Source organism: Mobula hypostoma, chromosome 4 (assembly GCF_963921235.1).
Source record: "Mobula hypostoma chromosome 4, sMobHyp1.1, whole genome shotgun sequence".
NCBI lineage: Eukaryota > Metazoa > Chordata > Chondrichthyes > Myliobatiformes > Myliobatidae > Mobula > Mobula hypostoma.
This window is the reverse complement of record NC_086100.1, coordinates 150,986,916-151,007,194: the sequence shown is the minus strand read 5'-3', so window position 1 is coordinate 151,007,194 and position 20,279 is coordinate 150,986,916. Positions and strand designations below refer to the sequence as shown.

General features: G+C 41.3%; 1 protein-coding gene across 1 annotated transcript in view; it reads left to right on the top strand.

Moving 5' to 3' along the window:
• LOC134344949 (neuronal vesicle trafficking-associated protein 1-like) overlaps positions 1-20,279 on the top strand; it is a 123,110-nt gene that overhangs the window by 21,106 nt on the left and 81,725 nt on the right. Inside the window, exon 3 of the mRNA XM_063045082.1 lies at positions 12,361-12,477. Coding sequence (XP_062901152.1) covers positions 12,361-12,477 — 117 coding nt within the window. The remainder of the gene's footprint in view (positions 1-12,360; positions 12,478-20,279) is intronic.

Genomic DNA, 20,279 nt, shown 5'->3' with positions numbered 1-20,279 from the left:
AGATGCCCAGAGGTATGAGGTGGTGAAAGAGACCATCCTCAGGATTTATGAGTTGGTCCGGAGGCATACCGGCAGAGGTTCCGGAATGCGAGGAAGCAGTGGGATCGAACGTATTTACAGTTTGCCCGTGAGATGCAGACATATTGTGAGCATTGGTGCGCCTCGAAGGGGGTAGAGGGGGATTATGACAGACTGCTACAGCTGATTCTGATTGTGCAGTTTTAAGGCTGTGTCCCTGAGGGTATGAGACCCTACCTAGATGAGAAAGAGGCAGCCACGTTAGCCGCAACTGCTAAGTTAGCAGATGAGTATGCGTTGACACATAAAATGAAGTTTGTCCCAAGTAAAGGCTACCAGAAGGGTAGTCAGGACGGCGGGGAGAGTCCGCCAGAAAAGTCAGAAAGTAAGCCGGGGACTAGTGAGAAGGATAAGGTAGACTGGGAGCAGTCTGGTAGGAAGTCTCCTGGGGTCGTCTGTTATAATTGCGGGAAAGTCGGACACTTTGCGTCCAGGTGCTTTGCCCCAAAGAAGGAGACGGGAAAAGGAAAAACGGCGATTTTGACTGGCTGTATCGAGCTGGTAAACGAACTGCTAGGAGAGGACAGGTCTGCCAAAGTTCAGGAAGGGTGCGAGAAGTTTATCTCGGCTGGATTGGTGTCAGTGAAGGAGGGGTTAAAACCAGTTCCAGTGCGGATCTGGAGAGACACGGGAGCGTGTCAGTCACTGATACTGAAGAGTGTATTAGAGATTAGCTCAGAGACCCAGACTGGGGAGGTCAAGGTCAAAGGTATTGGGGAAGGGACAGAGGCAGTCCCTTTGCATCAGATACACTTACAAAGCAACCTGGTCTCTGGACTAGTCACGATCGGGGTGAGGTCCGAATTACCGATGAAAGGCGTGGAAGTCTTGCTTGGTAATGACCTTGCCGGGGGAATCGTGTTCCCAGCCATGAGATTGACAGGTCAGCCTGCCAGCATTGAGGCCCCGCCCATGGACTCACAGGTTCATCACAGGACTGCGGTAGTAAATTTAGCTGAGACGCTTCTGCCAGCCTTGTACGAGAAGGGGGTAGAAAGTGAAAAGAAGGAGTGTAGTGAAACAAGAGGTAGTGAGGGAGCTGAGACAGACTTAGCATTAGCCAGGAAAGAATTTGTGCAGGCGCAGGAGCAAGATGAGGGGCTGATGGTTTTGGCAGAGACAGCTCCCTCTGACGCAGAATTAACAAGGGAACCAGTAGGCTATTGTGTGGAGGAGGAAGTGCTAAGGAAGAAAGGGAAACCAAGTACCGTACCCGCAGATGAGGAATGGGGGGTGGTGCAAAAGAGTTATGGGGATGAGATTTTTAACCTGGCCCACAAGACATTTTGCGGTGCTGGAGGAAACAGTTGGTGGAATCATGAAAGAGGTTTACCGGCTGCACTGGAGGAAGGATGTTATTGATTATGGCCGACGCGAACTGAGATGGTCACAGGCTTTTGATATGCTAACAAACCTAGTTGGTGTTAGCGCGGAAATCAATGAAGCTAGGATCCCCCTGATAAGAGAAAAAAACCATTTTGAAAAGATGAGTATGGTATCGACCAGATGGGAGAAGGCTATTGTTTTGGCCAGCTCTGCTGATAAGGTCTCTCCCTTAATCCCCGAACAAAGCGACTCTTTAGGAGAAGTAATTAAACGACTCGCACAAGTGTGTTTGATTGTCCCGAGGCAATGCAAAGAACTGGGACGTTGGGTGGTGTTTGTTTACACTAGGTCAGCCTAGCGAGCAACACTCCTATAGAATGAGTAATTCAGTGATGAAAGGGCTGACAAACACGGAGGTGTGTATTGGCGATGTAATACGGCTGGCTGAAGCCAGCTTGATAATGAACCTTGAAAAAAATGAGTTCGGCCACACGAAGGTCACTTACCTGGGAATTGTGGTGACACAGGGGCAGCTGGCAGCGATGCAAGCTACAATGCAGGCTATCTCTGACATCCCAACCCTGACAGACAAGAGGGCCCTCAGAAGGCTCTTGGAGATAGTGGGGTACTGTAGGAAGTTTTGCAATAACTCTGCGGTTACAACCCCTCCCCCTCCTACTAAGCCCTTGCGAGAGAAAACTAAGTCGGAATGGGACGACCCTTGTTATTGTGGTCCGGGACGAAACCAAATGAGAGGTTACATTGATCGCAATTCATCAGTGTTTTTGGCCACTATGAAGTTTGCTAAGTTGGAGCCTGGTCTAAGGTATTATTAATAACACATATAAAAGGAACAGAAAATGTGATTGCTGACTGTCTGTCAGGTGTTGACAACTTCAAATTTGCTGTGTTAGCCAAATAGCTGATAAAGATGTGTATTTGTGTGTATCAAATAATGTATTCATGTTTGTAATTTTTACCCCGGTAAAAATCCTTAAAGGGGGGAAGTGTGACGAGAATACACATAGATTAAGATGTTAGCTGTCCTGTGCTGGCACCAGTGGGATTAGCAGTTGGTCTTCCACCTGTCTTCAGGAGAGAGAGAGAGATAAGGAAAACAATTGAGCAGCATTTGGAGATGTTAATAAAGGGACGGGAGAGTCTAACGGAAGGAGAGCTGTCAAGATCGGCTCACCTTTTGAACCCTGAACTGTTTGAAGTGATGGACAGGCGATACCCCAGCAGGGGGATAAAAAGGGACAGGTTCGCTAAGGCAGGACACACACGACACCCCGAGGTAACGAGACCCTGGAAGCGGTGCGTCTCCCACAAGTCGGTGGGAAGTTTTGGACGGCTGATCGCAGGACAAGCCATAGACGCACAGGGTGGAAAGGCACGATCGGCGGGAACCTGGTGTGTGTCCACCCTTGCCTGGGTGCCGGGTTCACCGCAGAGAAACGATCGTATCTGGAAATGGAGGGGTCACGGTCGGTGACCTCAGATGACATCACAAAGGGCTCGCACGAAAGCTGACTGCAAAGGTCGGTGTGTGGAAGCCGTTTGAATATTCGTTCGTTTTGCTCTCTCTCTTCTCCCCCCCACTGTCTGCGAACTGAACTGAACTAAATTGAACTGAACTTTGCGTCACTTTGAAACTGGTCATTTACCCCTAGACAACGATAGAGCTTGATTGATCCTGTTATCTTAATTCTGTGTACATGTGTGTTTATCATTGCTGAACTGTTGCATTTATTATCCTTTTGATTAGAGTACTGTGTTGCTTGTTTCTTTAATAAAACTTTCTTAGTTCTAGTAATCCAGACTCCACTGAGTGATCCATTTCTGCTGGTTTGGCAACCCAGTTACGGGGTATATAACAATGGGAACTACAAGGCCCTACAAAGGATTGTGCAGATTGCTAAGAGGATAATCAAGGTCTCACTTCGATCCACCTGAGATACTTACCAGGAGCTCCATATGCAGAGGCCCTTAGCATTGTCAATGATCCTTCCCATCTGTCCAAAATCACTTTAACCCCCTACCATCAGGCAGTAGCATTAGGACAAGGACTGATAGGATGGGAAGCAGCTCCTTCCCCCAGGTTGGAGACTACTGAACTCCTTGCCACCACCCAGGTCTCGCCACATATGAAGCGGCAGTAATGCTATACTGTTTATTTTTCACTTGTCATGTAATACACTTTATTATTTGTTAATTTAATTGTGGTAATATCATTCTGTGTTATGTGTCTGAGTTAAATGTACTCTGTGGTGCCTCTTGGTCCAGAGGAATGTTGTTTTGTTTGGTGGTATACATGTAAATGGTTGAAGTGAAAATAAAGTTGAATTTATACTTGAACTTGAATCATTGATGATAACAAACAACAATAGACCCAGGACCGACTCCTGTGTATTTCACTAGTTACAGGCCTCTGGTCAGAGAAGGTACCATCTACTACCATTCTGTGGCTGCTCCTGGAAATCAATATCAAATCCAGTTTACTGCTTCATCCTGGATGCCAAGCGGTGGAACTTTCCGGATCAGCCTCCCATGTGGGACTTTGTCAAAGACTTGCATGAATTAACACACTTCCTCATAGCATTGGAGTAACTAGTGTGATGCAGAGGAAAATTAATCATCAGTATGACATGATTAATTGATTAATCTGCCTGAGTTACAAATAAAACATTAGAAACACAAAATGACAGGGAAAGTCATTATCCAACTTTCAAAAGTCAGTTCAAGGTGTTACTCCTATCAATGTGTTTTCCTTAAACAATAATATTAGCATCTTGATAGCTAAAAATGTTGGCTTGCTTTTGACATCTTGGGTTTAAACATTACCCACTTTTGGGTATGGTCTGTGTGCCTAGCAAAACCAGAAGTTTGTAGTAACCTGAGATGAATAGCAATGAAAAACTGGTGTGCTTCCTAGTTACTGTGAAATTGACCAAGTATAATCTGAAGTGAGTATAAAGGAAGCAAATGAAACCACAGCTCTACCAGGGATGGCACAATGGCAGATGTGGTTATTGTTCTGCAGCTGTAATGACACGGGCACAATCCCAGCCTCCAGTACTATTTGTATTGCATACGCTCCCTGTGATCGCAGGTTTCTTCTGGATGCTCCAGTTTACTTCCATGTTCCAACTACATGGGTTGACAGGTTAATGGCTTACTGTCAGTGCCTCCAGTGTGTAGGTGAGTTGCAGAATCTAAAGGGAGTTCATGGGAATGTGGGAGAATAAAATGGGGATTAGAGCAGGACTGGTATAAATAGATGCTTGTTAGTCAGCACAGACTGAGCAAGCCGAAGAGCCTGTTTCCATGTTGTATGACTCGGTGATAATAATAAATAAATAGCACCTTCATTCTGTCCTGACGAAGGGTCTCGGCCTGAAACGTCGACTGTGCCTCTTCCTATAGATGCTGCTTGGCCTGCTGCGTTCACCAGCAACTTTGATGTATGTTGCTTGAATTTCCAGCATCTGCAGAATTCCTGTTGTTAGCATCTTCATTCTGCTATGTACAATATTCTTATGAGAGAACAAAAGCAAAAATGTGCTCCCCCACACCTAGTGAATTGCTGCAACATTAAAGGTCAGTTATCAGAGTCTGACTGTTCTGATTTTGAAATTAATTAATATTTTCTCCTGAGGTCATGCTGACTGCCTGTGTGTTCCTTTTGCCTTTTCTGCATATTGAACACAATTAGGTAGGTTGTCTCTCCAACTTCTTTGTTCTTTAAACCTGTCAATAAAACATATAACCCCATCTCTCTTGGGATTCCAGTTTAAAACAACTTTAACTTATTCTCAAAACAGATAGGGTCTGTCTTTGCTTAATGGTGCAATTGCCTCTCAGTGTTTTAGCTTCAGTAAGCAGCAAATGTGACTTCTAGTAACAGGTTGACCTACCTTTTAATACAAATTGTCATTTTCTAATCTATGAATAAGTGAAAACATTGTAATAAATTCTTCCAGCCTAATTTTGAATATTAAGGACAATCATTTTGCTTTGCAAAATATATTGACTCAACCTTAGACCCCTCAAAGAGAAAAAAAGATATATAAATCTTGAATTGTGATATTGGTGAAGGTGGGATACTTGTGAAGAAAATGTACAATACAAAAAGGAGTCCAAGTGCAGGTTGAGTTCTTCTATTGTAGCCGTATGAAAATATTCCCCTTTAGTGGTGAAGGTCAGAGCCTGCAATACAACAGTGTTTTTTTCTTGAAGATACGACAGGGCTACTGTCAGCTTACAGCATTGCTTTTTCCACAGAATCATTTGGCGAGGATTCATCAAATGGATCTTGCTTATCTGCAATAGCAGCTTGTGGCTGATGCTACTCAGAGATAAAGTGTAAGAAGAGAAGATATAGGCACTTGACTGTGCAATCCCATGTTCACAGATGAAATGAGTTTTGGGTATCCCTTTAATTATTATTAACTTGCAAATTATATAAACTTTTTCTATTTAGTAACTGCATGGAATCACACATCACTACAAAAAAATCATTAGTAGATGAAATTATTTTAAAAACACACATGTGCCTCCTTCATGAATCATGGCCAACATCTTGAATGTTGATAAAACTCAGGACTCCCACTATCACTTCTATGTTACTCAAATATATTTGTGGGGCAAAATTGAGAAATGTTAATGAACTATGATAGGACTTGCATTATATGGTTTTAACTGATTAAACACCAAATACAAAATCTATTTTCTATAAAACGCTGTTATTAATGCCAATCATGCCTATTTACATTTTCATTTATTCTGCTTAAAAATCCCAGATGTGGCATGCATAATGCCATTTTTTTGTGAAATGGTCCATTTAGTAGTGTGGCATATTTTTATTTCAGTAAAAGGTCAGAAGAGAATAAGAACAGTTTGAAATGGAGGTGAAAGGCAAAAGATGTTTGTAATCACATGAAGAAAAAAAAGAATATTAAATAAGTTTGAAATTACTTTATTTTTTCAATTAAAATGTGCTATATAAAGAATGAAAGTTGAAGCATCACTTGAATGAAGATTTTTTGTATAACTAAACATACCCAATTTTACTGAATACTATTTTAAGAACAGTAAGAAAAATCCTCCATGTAGTTGTTCCAAAAAAAAATTAAACCAAAGCAATTAAACCAGAGCACTGGATATAGCATAATTGGGAAAATCTTAAAGAGTCTGCGATCAAACTTTGCTCATCTGAGCTACTGCCATCCAGTGCTCTTTTTTTTCCCACAGTCACTGATCATAAAGACTGGCTTGGGAATCAGATTAAACGAGAGTAATGAACTTAAAGACGTGTCATCTGTCAACTGGTTGGCTGATCTGAAAACATAAATGAAAATTTTGATCCATCATGCCCTTTACTGATGCCGTATTTTGTACTGCAGTAACCTTGGAAAGGATTGGTATAGTTACTTGGCTAGCTTGAGTTGTAGACAAAATATGAAATGATGAACATGAAGAAAGAAGATTTGCAGTCACAGGAATCTTGTTTAAAATCGGATACAATTGTCAGTGATGGCCTCTGCTCACCCCAATAAAGACATCATGAATGACCTCCAAATGTGCTATAAGATGTAGTGGCTGCTCTTTTTAATGGAGTGGAATTTTCAAGACAAGGATGAAGGACGGATTCCGATTGGTTATCTGAAAATGATGGGATTTAAACTGCACAGCATGTTTGTGTTTTGTTTTAAAGTTGTCCCAACTATATTACATGTTTAAATGGGATGGATGGAAAGAGCATTTTCCCCTTGGCTGAGGAATCTAGACCCAAGATGCACAACCTTCGACAAAGGGACAATACATTTTGCTCTGAGGAGAATCTTCCTCACTCAGAGAATAATGAATCTTCAGAATTATCTACAGGGGATGGTGTGAAGGCTCAGTCATTCATTTCACCAAAGTCAGAAGTCAATAGATATCTGGATATTAAAGGAATCAAGGGAATGGAATGGTGCAGGAAAATAGAATGAAGAGAATATTCTTTCTGAGCTTGATGAATGATGGAGCAGGCTGAAAGGGCCAAATTTCAGATACCTTCCCCTAATGATGTTAGAAGCCAGACCAGTAAAAGGCTAGGCAACTTGTTGGGAGGGGAATTCTCCAGAAGAGGTAGTCACCAAAGAGGAAGTAGTGTCACTAAATGAGTTTGAAGGAAGAGTTGCAGAGAAGTGGTTTGATCACAAGGTTGTAGGTGAGTAGTTGCTGGAGTCCTTGCTTCTTACATTTGCTGCATTTTCTGAGGTCCAAAGAATCCCACTCATTCAGTAGTAAAGATGAAAGAGGTATGATCTTGTTAATAAACTTAAGTGAGGGATCTGGTTCTCATTTACTGGGGTGAGTCACTTATCCACTCCTACCTTCATCCCTTGGTCCCAGCTCTCTTAAAACTAGAAGTGTGAAGTAGAGTAGGGTAGAGTTTACATCTTTTCTCAGTGACTGTATGGTCTTAACTGGATGCTTCAGTTTCTACCCACATCCCAAAGATATGCTGGCAGGTGAACTAGTTACTGTAAATTATGCCTTATTGTGGCACAGTGGCCAATGTACCAAAGAGAAATACCGATGAAATTTTTCTGCTAGGAGCTGACATGGATCCAAAGGGATGTATTGCAATAAGTAATGAGGAACACATTGATTGGTTTCCAATTTACCAAGCCTGTTTCAGCAACAAATTGATGGGTGTATACTCATTGAGAAAGCCACAGTAACAATGGTAGCAGCATCTACAGTGATCTAAAATTAGCTTTCAAGTAAGAGATAAGCATATTGGGGTCCTGGAGATTTTAAAAGCTTTTTGTCAGAGATGGATAAGAAGGATGTTATATTGATGGTAAAGTGTGAGTGATGGACTCAGTGAGTAACTAATGAAACAACCAGGCTGGCATTAAATAAATGGATTGGAAAATGCAGCTGATTTACCTTCTCCAGTTTTCATGAAAGGACTGGGAAGATGGACAAGCCTAAGGCTGTGAAAGGGATTACATTTATGAATAAGTCTCAAACTGCTTTAACAGTGAACGAATACAGTTGTCATCTGAAGTCCATGGTCAGTCTTCACTGCTGCAGAGCAGTGTTGCATTTCAATCTGTAAGGAACAACAGCACATTCTAAACTTCAGTTTTGATCAACTATGCTAGGAAGTTGTAAGTGATTAGTTGATTTTTTTTTTTTGTTTGGCCTTTTACCAGCTCAATACATAATCAATTGAAGCATGCTGTTATTTTAACTTACCTTTTAGTTGGCACCAAACTCAACATTGGAATGAAGCTGAACAGTTAGGTTTGCCTTCAATTTTTTCCCCTTTCATTACCTACTATTGATCTGGTGTACCTTTTCACAATTACTTATGAATAAACTTGAATGTCTTCTCGAAAGATTAGTTATTAGCCATGTGGAGCTTTCCTTTTATTAAGTTATATTTTATTTAGAGATACAACATGGTAACGAGCCCTTCTGGCCCAACAAGTCCATGCCACTATATTACATGCATGTAACCAATTTAACCCGCTAACCTGTATGTCGTTGGAATGTGGGCGGAAACCAGAGCACCTGGAGGAATCCCATGCAGTCATGGGGAGAATGTATAAACTCCTTACAGAGAGCAGTGGAACTGAACCTGGGTCGATGGTGTTGTAATAGTGGTACATGAGCCACTACACTACTGAGCTGTCCTCTAATTATTGTAATTCACGTTTTGCACCAACACATTTCAAGTCTGAATATATCTGTATTTTGATTTTCTGTTGAAGTAAAAAGTTATCTGTTTTCCAGGCTAATTTCATTCTTTTCTCTTGAAAGTGCTGAGTAGTGCTGGAATTGGGCTTCATAAATGTTACATAACCTCTGTTTTATGCTTTTTGCTCCATATGAGCGGAGGTATTCACTGGTAGTAGAGTATTCAGCTCACTCTGCTACCCTTACTCTTAACAGAAGGGAGCACATTTACTAATTTTGACTATAGCTGACATTTAGACGTGCACTGTCCAGCAAGGAGCATTGACAATGTTGTGCACTTAATGTAGGAAATTTTCCAGGCACTATGAGGGAGCTAATAAAAATATATAAAATTAATAAAAGAGCAGAGGATAGGCCACAATTTCAGAATTGGGATACATAACTAAGCTTGGCCATGTAGATAAGATCAGGAACGTTCAAGAATGCAGAAAAGCGAAAGGAAGATCCTGGAAATGGGGTCACCAGAAGAGGGCAGTGTTACCATGGTGAGGGGTACAAGGGGTGGGGGGAAGAATGGGGAATAAGTATGTATATTCAAGCTTTCATCATTTTTTATGGTGGGCCAAAATACATTATAGTTAAAATAAATTTGAATTGTAGATCCTGTTGCATTGTAGAAAAGCTTGTGCATAGCATGGTAATGATGACCTCCTTTAATGTTGAATGAGGGATAAAGGAGATGAGGAGGAATTTCTTTAGCCTGAGAGTGGGGAATCTGTAGAATTCGTTGCCACAGGTGGCTGTGGAGGCCAAGTCTTTACGTATATATAAGGCAGACGTTGATAGATTATTGATTGATCGGGGCATGAAGGGATACGGGGAGAAGGTAGGAGATTGGGCCTGAGAGGGAAAATAGGATCAGCCATGATGAAATGGTGGAGCAGATAGGCCAAATGGCCTAATTCTCCTCCTATATTTATGGTTTTATGAATGTCCCAGAGGTTATCCTCTGTATATTTTCACCAAGACTATGTCTGTCTATTTCACTCCCATGATACTTCCTAACTCCACCACTGTCTCAGTATATTTGCTGTTGAAATATTTCTCCATAACTTCGTATTTCTTTGCTTGTCTATTCTAAACTCGCCTTTGGCCAACTTTCCATTTTTTAATCTCCTTGAGATCAAATTCATCCAAAGTTGTTCTGTCTGTCTCTTAGCTCAAACCAAGTCCCTTCTGCTTTTTTTTTGTTTGCCATCAACATTTAAGCAATGTCCTTTTACTCCATTTCCAACTCTGTGGCCTCCACCACCCCACCAAGGTATTGTTCTACTCCAATTCTGGTCTCTTGTGCATGCTTAGGTCTTGGCCATTGGCAGCTACAGATGCTTCTTAAAATGTGTATGCTTTACAAAGCTTCTGATTGCCTACATTAGAACCTCTGAGATTGGGTATCAAACTTTGATAAAGTTTCGAAAGGGCGTCAACATGGCACATTAATTCTTTCTTTCTTCATAGGTGCTATTTGCCTTTTCAGCATTTTCAACAACATTTTATTTTAGATTTTCAGCATCTGCAATATTTTACTCTTGGATTATTTCATTGTGTTGTTAATATGAGAGTCCATTCAATCCAATTATTTAAGTTTAATGTCCAAATAGCATACAGGATGCAAAAATATAAAGAATATATTTCAAAAATATCTATCTTTGAAACAATAGGATCTTGAAAATATTTTCATGATGCGCCAAAATGCTTTATAGTTAACATAAATTTGAATTGTTGATTCTGTTGTACCATATTTGATTGGGGTAGAGTGACCCCTGAGGTAGATCTTAATAGGATCACCTTTAAACTTTCCAGGGTTGCATGTACTTTATTAGGATGGCGAGCATTGCTGGTAAAGTTTTGGGGCCTGAAAGGACTTTCCTAATGAGACCCTTGACTGGAAGCACTTGGATTTAAGAACAGAATAAAAGTTCTGTCTTGGAGCTGATGATTTCAAAACCATGATGTAAGGTCCCAGGAAAAAAGTTAGCTAATTTATGTTTACTAATTTACCCCATCTGTTGCTCGTTTTTGTGCACACGTTCTTTCTCTCGCTCTCCTTTTTCTCTCTCTGTTCCTCTGGGTGTGCCTCTTGCCCATCCTCTGGGTCCCCCCCCCTTGTCTTTCTTCCCGGACCTCCTGTCCCATGATCCTCTCGTATCCCCTTTTGCCTATCACCTGTCCAGCTCTTGGCTCTATCCCTCCCCCTCCTGTCTTCTCCTATCATTTTGGATCTCCCCCTCCCCCTCCAACTTTCAAATCCCTTACTCACTCTTCCTTCAGTTAGTCCTGACGAAGGGTCTCGGCCTAAAACGTCGACTGCACCTCTTCCTACAGATGCTGCCTGGCCTGCTGCATTCACCAGCAACTTTGATGTGTGTAGCTAATTTATGTATTGAGGAGTAGGAAGAGCTTCCCATCCAATTGTGTTCTGCTATTGAAAAACACAAATGTGCTAATTTGTTGTATTGTTCTGCTGAAGAGAAGACATCTGGTGTTCAGGTTTCTTAGGGAGAGAAAGAATGCACCCTGAAGGTATAATTTCCTGTGTTTGTAAAATTATTTTTAATTAAGCTAGTAAACTGAGCACAAGGATGAAAACATTGCTTTAATTATTGAGTTAATGTCAGAGAAACAGAGACAGGTCATTAAACAGTCAAGGTCTAAAGTAACACTTAGATTTGCTTAATTCAGCACAGATAATAGTTTAAAGTGATGACTTCTTGACTTATGGTGAAAAGTTGTATTTTAGTGGAAAATTGGAGGTACCCTTAGGTTTTCAGTAAGGCATAAATGTGATTAGATGAAAATTTCAGAAAGTATCCAGCAAAGTACAGAAAATATCAGCTCTACCATTAATCGGAAAGACCATTTTGAGCTGTTGTTTATAGGTGGAATAGTTTTAAAAAATCAATTTAAGTAAACATGTTGTATAACAACCATGATATTTTACAACTTATTTTCCCTTAGTCCAAACAAATAAATCTTATGATTACTGTTACATTTGAGACCGTTGGGACACTTCGAACAAATATTAGCTCTTTGAAAGTCACACCACAGTGGTTTACTTTAGAAGTAGTATTAAGCTTGGTGGGATTGACATTCCATGTGATCTTGAACAGCTAAGTGAATTCAATATTTTAGCTGATATGTATGTATTTGGTAGGATTTGTAATGGCCAGTCTGATTTTGTTTTATTTTCACTCACAGGTTATAGTTAAAACAAGGGCAGAGTACCAGCCAAGTCAAAAGAAAAGCAAGCTTCAGGCACCGAAGATTGCCGAATTTACCATCAGCTTCACCGATGGGGTTTCGGAACGGTTCAAGGTAATCATAGTTGAAAGAATTGTATGAGTTTTTATTGCTGTTTTGATTGTACTTAATGGTCTTTGTAAGTGAGGTGATCTTTTACTATAATGAACAAGCTTCAATTAATACCCAAAATGTCCAGGCTAGCAACAAAGATGTATGACATAGCAGTTCATGAGAATGGCCGCAGGGATTTTGGTTTGTTTTCACTAGACTGGTTCTCGGGCTGGCAGCCTGGCACATGAAGAGGGACAGAGTAGACTGGGACTGTAGTCATTAAAGTTTCGAAGAATTAGAGGAGATCTCAAGAGAAGTTACAAAATTCTGAAAGGGCTTGTCAGGTTGGATACAGAGAACATATTTCTCCTGGCTGGGAGTCTAGGACCAGAAGGCACAGTTTCGAAATAACCAGTAAGACTGAGTTGAGAAGTCATTTCTTCACTTGGACGATGGTGAGCTTTTGGAATACTTTATCCTAGAGGTTGATTAAGGCTAGTTAATGTTTTCATTCAAAACACAAAATAATAGACACCTAGACATTAATCTGATCAAGGGAATAGTGGGAAAGTGCTGGAAAACAACATACGGACTTAGAAGATCAGTCTTGAAATTAATAAATGGCATGACAGTCAGTTTGCTATCTCTGCTTCTAATGATCTTATGAATATTCTAGTTTTCTCATTTCCTGGTGATTATCTTGCCGTTTTCATCTTTAGATTTCATGACTGTACTATTGACTGACCTTACTGACAATATTTGAAGTATGTATTTGATGGTAGCTTACAGGACCCCACTATTAGAAAGGAGGGAAAGAAAGTAGGGAACTGTAGACTACTTAGCTATGGAGAAATAGAATCTATTATTAATAAAGTGGTAACAGGACATTCAGAAAATAATAATACTGTTGGATCGTCAGCATGATTTTTTTTAAAGGGAAAAACATTTTTGACAAACTTAGTGTAATGAGTTGCAAGTAATTGAAGTCAAGGTGGTGTGGTTATGCAAATATTTAAGGTGGCACAGGGAGATGTATTATGCAAATTAGAACATGGGTGAACTGAAAAGCTGGAAACTAAATGCTGGAAGTCTGAAATAAAAACAGAAAATGCTGGAAAAGAATTCAACAGATTGGATAATGTCTATGGAGAGAGAAAGTTGACATTTTAGGTCATCTAATTAGGGAAAGTTTCAAAACAAGAATGTTTTGCAGAAAATGGGAAAGGGTCAAGACAATTTAGAGGTACGTACATGGATGATGTCAATGGTATAGATCTGTTCTGAAAGAGGGAGATGAAAGCATGTTAATTGCATATGATCTGACTTGAGGAAGTCAAAATAGTGAGAGATTAATGAGAACATGGGGAAGAAGGGTAAAAAGCAAAGGTGGTATTGTGACATAGCAAATTGCAGGAAATTTAATGTAAAAGAAAATGCAGGGAAACTGCAGCAGGCCAAGCAGCATCAGTGAAGAAACACAAACTGATTTGACAGAATAGGCTGACTTAACAATACCTTAAGAACTGGGCAGTTCTGGCACAGACTTATGTGTTGGTTGGTTATCTGAATTTTTTTTTAGCATTTTGTCTCAGGGACTGTAGTATGTCCCTAGATAGAAGATGAGATACTATAAATCAATAGCCATTGGTTCCAGCATTTTGGTGTAGGTGTAGAGGGAATGGACAACTAAGGTGAAAAACTAGGAAATTGAAAACTCAGAATGGTGAAGGCCATCAAGCATGTCCATTTTATTTACATATTTAACTAGGAGAGAAAACCATTGCATATAGAAATATTTCCAAACCACACAGCAGAAAGTCCTGTCTTAGATATTTTTTAATACATGTCCTCTGACGTAGACACACCAAACTGCAGGGACAGCTTCTCTCCGTCTGCCCATTTCATCTAATACATTGAAAGCTCAAATCACATCACTCATAAACCTTTTAAATTCAAGAAAATACAACTTTCTTTTGTTTAATCTCAATCCTGGAGTCTAGATTGTACTTTGATAAATCTACATTACACACTTTGAGATTAATTTATCCCTCTGAAGTTGTGGAGTGAGATTTGTTCACGGTACTCCAGGTGTAGCCTAACATGTTTTTTGAGCAGCAGTAGCAAAACTTCTTACCCAAGTATGTCAGCTATAAAAGCCAGAATTCCATCGGCCTTTTCGTTAATTTTCAAGTCTGTTCATGACCTTTGAATTGTTTTGGACCTCCATTACTTCAATATTTTCACCATTTAGAAAGTACTCTACTTCATCCCCAGTAGATGCCTGCATTTGTCTACATTGAAATCTGTGTGCCATAATTTTAACATTTTTCTTAATTTTTTAATATTAATTTGTAAAAATTTAATTCCTTCTGTACTGCTTACAGAGTCTGCTACCTTTGCCTTATCAGCAAACCTGCAAACAATAAATATTTTGGATGGATATAGTGTCAGCATATTCTTGTGCAACACCACTGCTGATCTGAGTACCTGCCCAGTCTCCCTGTTCTTTGTCTTCTGCCACTCAGCAGGTTCCTAGCCAGACTAAAATCAGTAATTTGCATTGCTCCATAAACTTCAGTTGTATTATTTTCTTTTTAAAGGATGTTTGCAAATGGCTGCAGGAAATTTAAATAAAGAACATTTGTAGACAATTGCATGCCCGCTGCATTCAAGAATTTGAATGCTGTTGGGTGTTTTGTTTCTAAATGGTGTAAAAATATCAAAAGGAAGTCAAGAAAAAGACTGTAAAGAATGAGTTACATTTGGCTGACACAAAACAGCTGCTACCAGTTGCTAGGTTACCTTAATCTGCTATCAACCATTGATGAGACCTGATTTGCTCAAACCTCACTTGTTCAGTCAAGTGGCCCTATTCAGGAAACATTCTCATAGGGCACCCTGTGGCTAAATCACAGGCCTTGATCTCTTCACTCAATTAATGGGCAGTTGGGATGCAATTTCCTGACCAGCACTTCCTATGTTAGCTCTCTGCACATATGAATCAGCCCTGCGTTTATAGTGATAATAATGAATTCTAGATAGAGCCACTGTGGTGAAAGATGGCACAGTCTGCTTTGATTGTCAGGGCTGTACTTTGCTCATGAAATACATTGCAAGTGCTGGGTTTGCGAACATCTTCAGTGTCAGGGAGGCAGTGGGAAGTAAATTTGCTCATGCTCTCAAAATCTGCATTCAGTGTCGGATATTTCTGCCAGGTGCATTGGTTCCTCACACCTTTTGAAAATTATAAATGCTCAGTTCAATATATGTTGGGTGGGGAGAGTTTGATCTTGCCTATCTTTTGAGATGGACATGGTAATCAGTTCAATTGCCCATTTTACCTGTACACTAGAAAGTCACCTGAATGCTAACTCTTCTACCTCAGTAGAACATTGAGCACTGTCAGCTACAATGCTCACACAGCTTGACAAGGTGCAAATGATAGCAGCAGTCAGAGGCATCTGTACGTTCTATTGAAAAATACTTGTTTTGAAGCATTTATGTTGGCTTCATTCTACCAGTAATGTGCATGTATAACTTGGATAGAAATTTTAACTCCAGGTATGTTTAAAGGAAATTAATTTCCTTTCTTCCTTTGGTTCTCTCTTCCCTATGCTTTGCAGTATACCAGTTGGTAGCCTTTCTTCAGGGCTCCAACATCCATTCACAAGCCAAATTAAACTGAGTGTATTGACATGTGCATGAGTGTGGTGAGGCCCTGATATAATGAAAAACATCTGCAGCAGCGTTACAGGCACACGGGGACAGATAACAGAGAGTGTATAAATTATACAAGACAGCGAAGAGACAGAAAAGTATGTAAAAACAAGAACTTAGTACAAAAAACAAAGATATTCAGAGACAAGTCCACTCTTTAGGGTCAGCAGCTGTTTTCTAGTGAAGGAAGGTTAAAGAAGTCAAAAGTCAAAGTTACTAGAGTTAAATATAGTCATGGGCAGATAAAAAGCTAAAAACAGTTGAATTCTGCCAGGAAAACATTGCCTTTAGAATTCTGTTTACCCCTCCCAACCCATCACCACTGCAATCTTAATTCCAGATGTTTTCTTCTCAGTGACTGAAATGTTACCAGTCGGAAATGCTGGGTAGAAAGAAAAGAATGATTTTTCACATCTCTTGCGTAAAGATCCTGTTGTGCTTCAGAATGACCTAATAACCAAATGAGATTTTCCTGTGGATTCTATAGGGACGAGTCATTTGTTAGTTTGAAATTGAATTTGTGTACTTGTTTGGTCTATAACATTAATCAGCATCTGTTGGATACAGTATGCAGTCTTGAAAGTTCTCTGCTGTTGCTCTTCAAGTGATTCACATTGATGATCTTAGCTTAAATTTGCAATAACAATTATCTTAATGAAGGAACCGATTAAAACCTTCCATCCTATGTTTGAAAGGTCTGATATTTAATTACTGCATTCCAGTATTTTTCTCTCTGTTACCACTTCCATTATTAATTTTATTGCTGAGAACATGAAAAATAGAGGCTAGCAGACATAATTCGTGGCAATCTGATACTCTTGCAAAGTTGGCTTTAAAGACATCCCTTTAGTTACTGGGCATCATGCCAATATCTTGCTGCACAGTGGTAAGGGTGAAACGAAAGTCACATCAATATACTTGCAAGATATTGTAAGTTTCTGAATTAACAGAATTCTCATCTATGATATCTTGACTACTGTTGTTTCATTTACAAAGGCTCCAGTCATGGTCATGCCTGTTTTGAGACAAAGTCTCCAAGAGAAAGGTGGTTTATAAGGAGTTTTGGATTAGACTTGGCACACAGAAGCTTCATATGGGTAATTGCACCATTCCCAGAGTGCTGGAGGATAAATTTTCCTGGATTATTTAAAACAAACGAGACATCCTCTTTTGTTAGATGTGTTACGTACCCCGTAACTGGGTTGCCAAACCAGCAGAAATGGATCACTCAGTTGGAGTCTGGAGTACTAGAACTAAGAAAGTTTTATTACAGAAACAAGCAACACAGTAATCGAAAGGATAATAAATGCAACAGTTCAGTGATGATAAACACACATGTGCACAGAATTAAGATAACAGCATCAATCAAGCTCTATCGTTGTCTAGGGGTAAATGACCAACTTCAAAATGACTCAAAGTTCAGTCCAGTTTAGTAGTTCAGTTCGCAGTAATCGTTGCCATGGCGGTGGACAACGTGGGGGAAGAGAGAGATAGAATAGGAACAACTCATCATTCAGAACGGCTTCACTCACAGACCAGCGGGATGGCTCACAGACCAGCGAGATGGCTCACAAACAGCTTTTGGGCGGGTCCTTGGTGATGTCACATGAGGTCACCGACTGTGACCCCTCCTCCAGATGCGGTCGATCCTCTGCAGTGAACCCGGCACCCAGGCAAGGGCGGACACACACCGGGTTCCCGCTGATCGTACCTTTCCACCCTGTGCGTTGTCCGGTACTTCTCACCACTCGTGAGAGGCGCACCGCTTCAGGGTCTCGTTACCTCGGGTGGCGTGTGTCTGTCTTAGCGAACCTGTCCCTTTTTATCCCCCTGCTGGGGTATCGCCTGTCCATCACTTCAAACAGTTCAGGGTTCAAAGGGGGGAGCCGCTCCAGACAGCTCTTCCTCCCACATCCCTTCATTACACATCTCCAGACGCTGCTCCATTGTTCCTTATCTCTCCTTCCCCTGAGGGCAGGTGGCAGACCAACTGCTGATGCCACTGATGCTAGCCCAGGCCAGCAAACATCTTAATTTTATGTGTATTCTCGTAACACTTCCCCCCTTTAAGGATTTTTACCGGGAGGTAAAAATTACAAACATGACTACATTATCTGATACATACACAATATACATCGTTAACAGTTATTTAGCTAATACAGAGAATTTGAAGCTGTCAACACCTTGACAGACAGTCATCACATTTTCTGTTCCTTTTACACGTGTTATTAATAATCCCTTAGACCAGGCTCCAACTCAGCAAACTTCATAGTGGCCAAAAACACTGATGAATTGCGACCAATGTAACCTCTCATTTGGTTTTTGTCCTGGACCACAATAACAAGGGTCGTCCCATTCCGACTCAATTTTCTCTCGCAAGGGCTTAGTAGGAGGGGGACGGGTATTGACCGCAGAGTTATTGCAAAACTTCCTGCAGTACCCCACCATCTCCAAAAGCCTTCTGAGGGCCCTCTTGTCTGTCGGGGTTGGGAGGTCAGCGATAGCCTGCACTGTAGCTTGCATCACTGCCAGCTGCCCCTGTGTCACCACAATTCCCAGGTAAGTGACTCTCGTGTGGCCGAATTCATTTTTTTCAAGGTTCACTATCAAACTGGCTTCAGACAGCCGTGTTAAATTGCCAATACACACCTCTGTGTTCATCAGCCCTTTAGTCACTGAATTACTCGAAAAATATGGGTGTTGTTTACTTGGCTGCCCTATTGTAACCACAATCACCCAACGTCCCAGTTCTTTGCATTTCCTCGGGACAATCAAACACATGGGTGCGAGTCGTTTAATTACTCCTTCGGGGATTAAGGGAGAGACCTTATCAGTAGACCTGGCCAAAACAATAGCCTTCTCCCATCTGACCGATCCCATCCTAATCTTTTCAAAATGGTTTTTTCCTCTTATCAAGGGGCCCCTAGCATCATTGATTTCCACGCTAACACCGACTGGGTTTGTTAGCATATCAAAAGCCGGTGACCGTCTCAGTTCGCGTCGGTCATGATCAATAACATTCTTCCCCCTGGGCAGCCGGTAAATCTCTTTCATGATTCCACCAACTGTTTCCTCCAGCACCGCAAAATGTCCACCGGGGGGTACCTCGTGGGCCATGTTAAAAACCTCATCCCCATAACTCTTTTGCACCACCCCCCACTCCTCATCTGCGGATGCTGTACTTGATTTCCCTTTCTTCCTTAGCACTTCCTCATCCGCACAATAGCTTGTCAAGGCTGTGTCAGAGAGAGCGGTCTCGGCAAAAACCATCAGCCCCTCGTCTCGCTCCTGCGTCTGCACAAATTCTTTCCTGGCTACTGCTACGTCCGTCCCAGCTCCCTCACTACCTCTTATCTCACTACACCCTGTCTCATACAAGGTTGGCAGAAATGTTTCAGCCAAATTCACCATCGCGGGCGGGGCCTCCATGCTGGCAGGCTGACCCGTCAATCTCACGACTGGGAACACGATCCCTCCGGCGATGTCATTACCGAGCAAGACTTCCACGTCTTTCATCGGTAATTCGGACCTCACCCCGATCGTGACTAGTCCAGAGACCAGGTTGCTCTGTAAATGTATCTGGTGCAAAGGGACTGACTCTGTCCCTTCCCCAACACCTTTGACCTCTACCTCCCCAGTCTGGGTCTCTGAGCTAAACTCTAATACACTCTTCAGTATTAGTGACTGACACGCTCCCGTGTCTCTCCAGATCCGCACTGGAACTGGTTTTAACCTCTTTTTCACTGACACCAGTCCGGCCGAGATAAACCTCTCGCGCCCTTCCTGGACTTTTTCAGACCTGTCCTTCCCTAGCGGTTCGCTTAACAGCTCAATACAGCCATTCAAAATTTCCGCTTTTCCTTTCCCCGTCTCCTTCCTTGGGGCAAAGCACCTGGACGCAAAGTGTCCGACTTTCCCACAATTATAACAGACGACCCCAGGAGACTTCCTACCAGACTGCTCCCGGTCTACCTTATCCTTTTCACTAGTCCCCGGCTTACTTTCTGACTTTTCCGGTGGACTCTCCCCGCCGTCCTGACTACCCTTCTGGTAGCCTTTACTCGGGGCAACCTTCATTTTATGCGTCAACGCATACTCATCCGCTA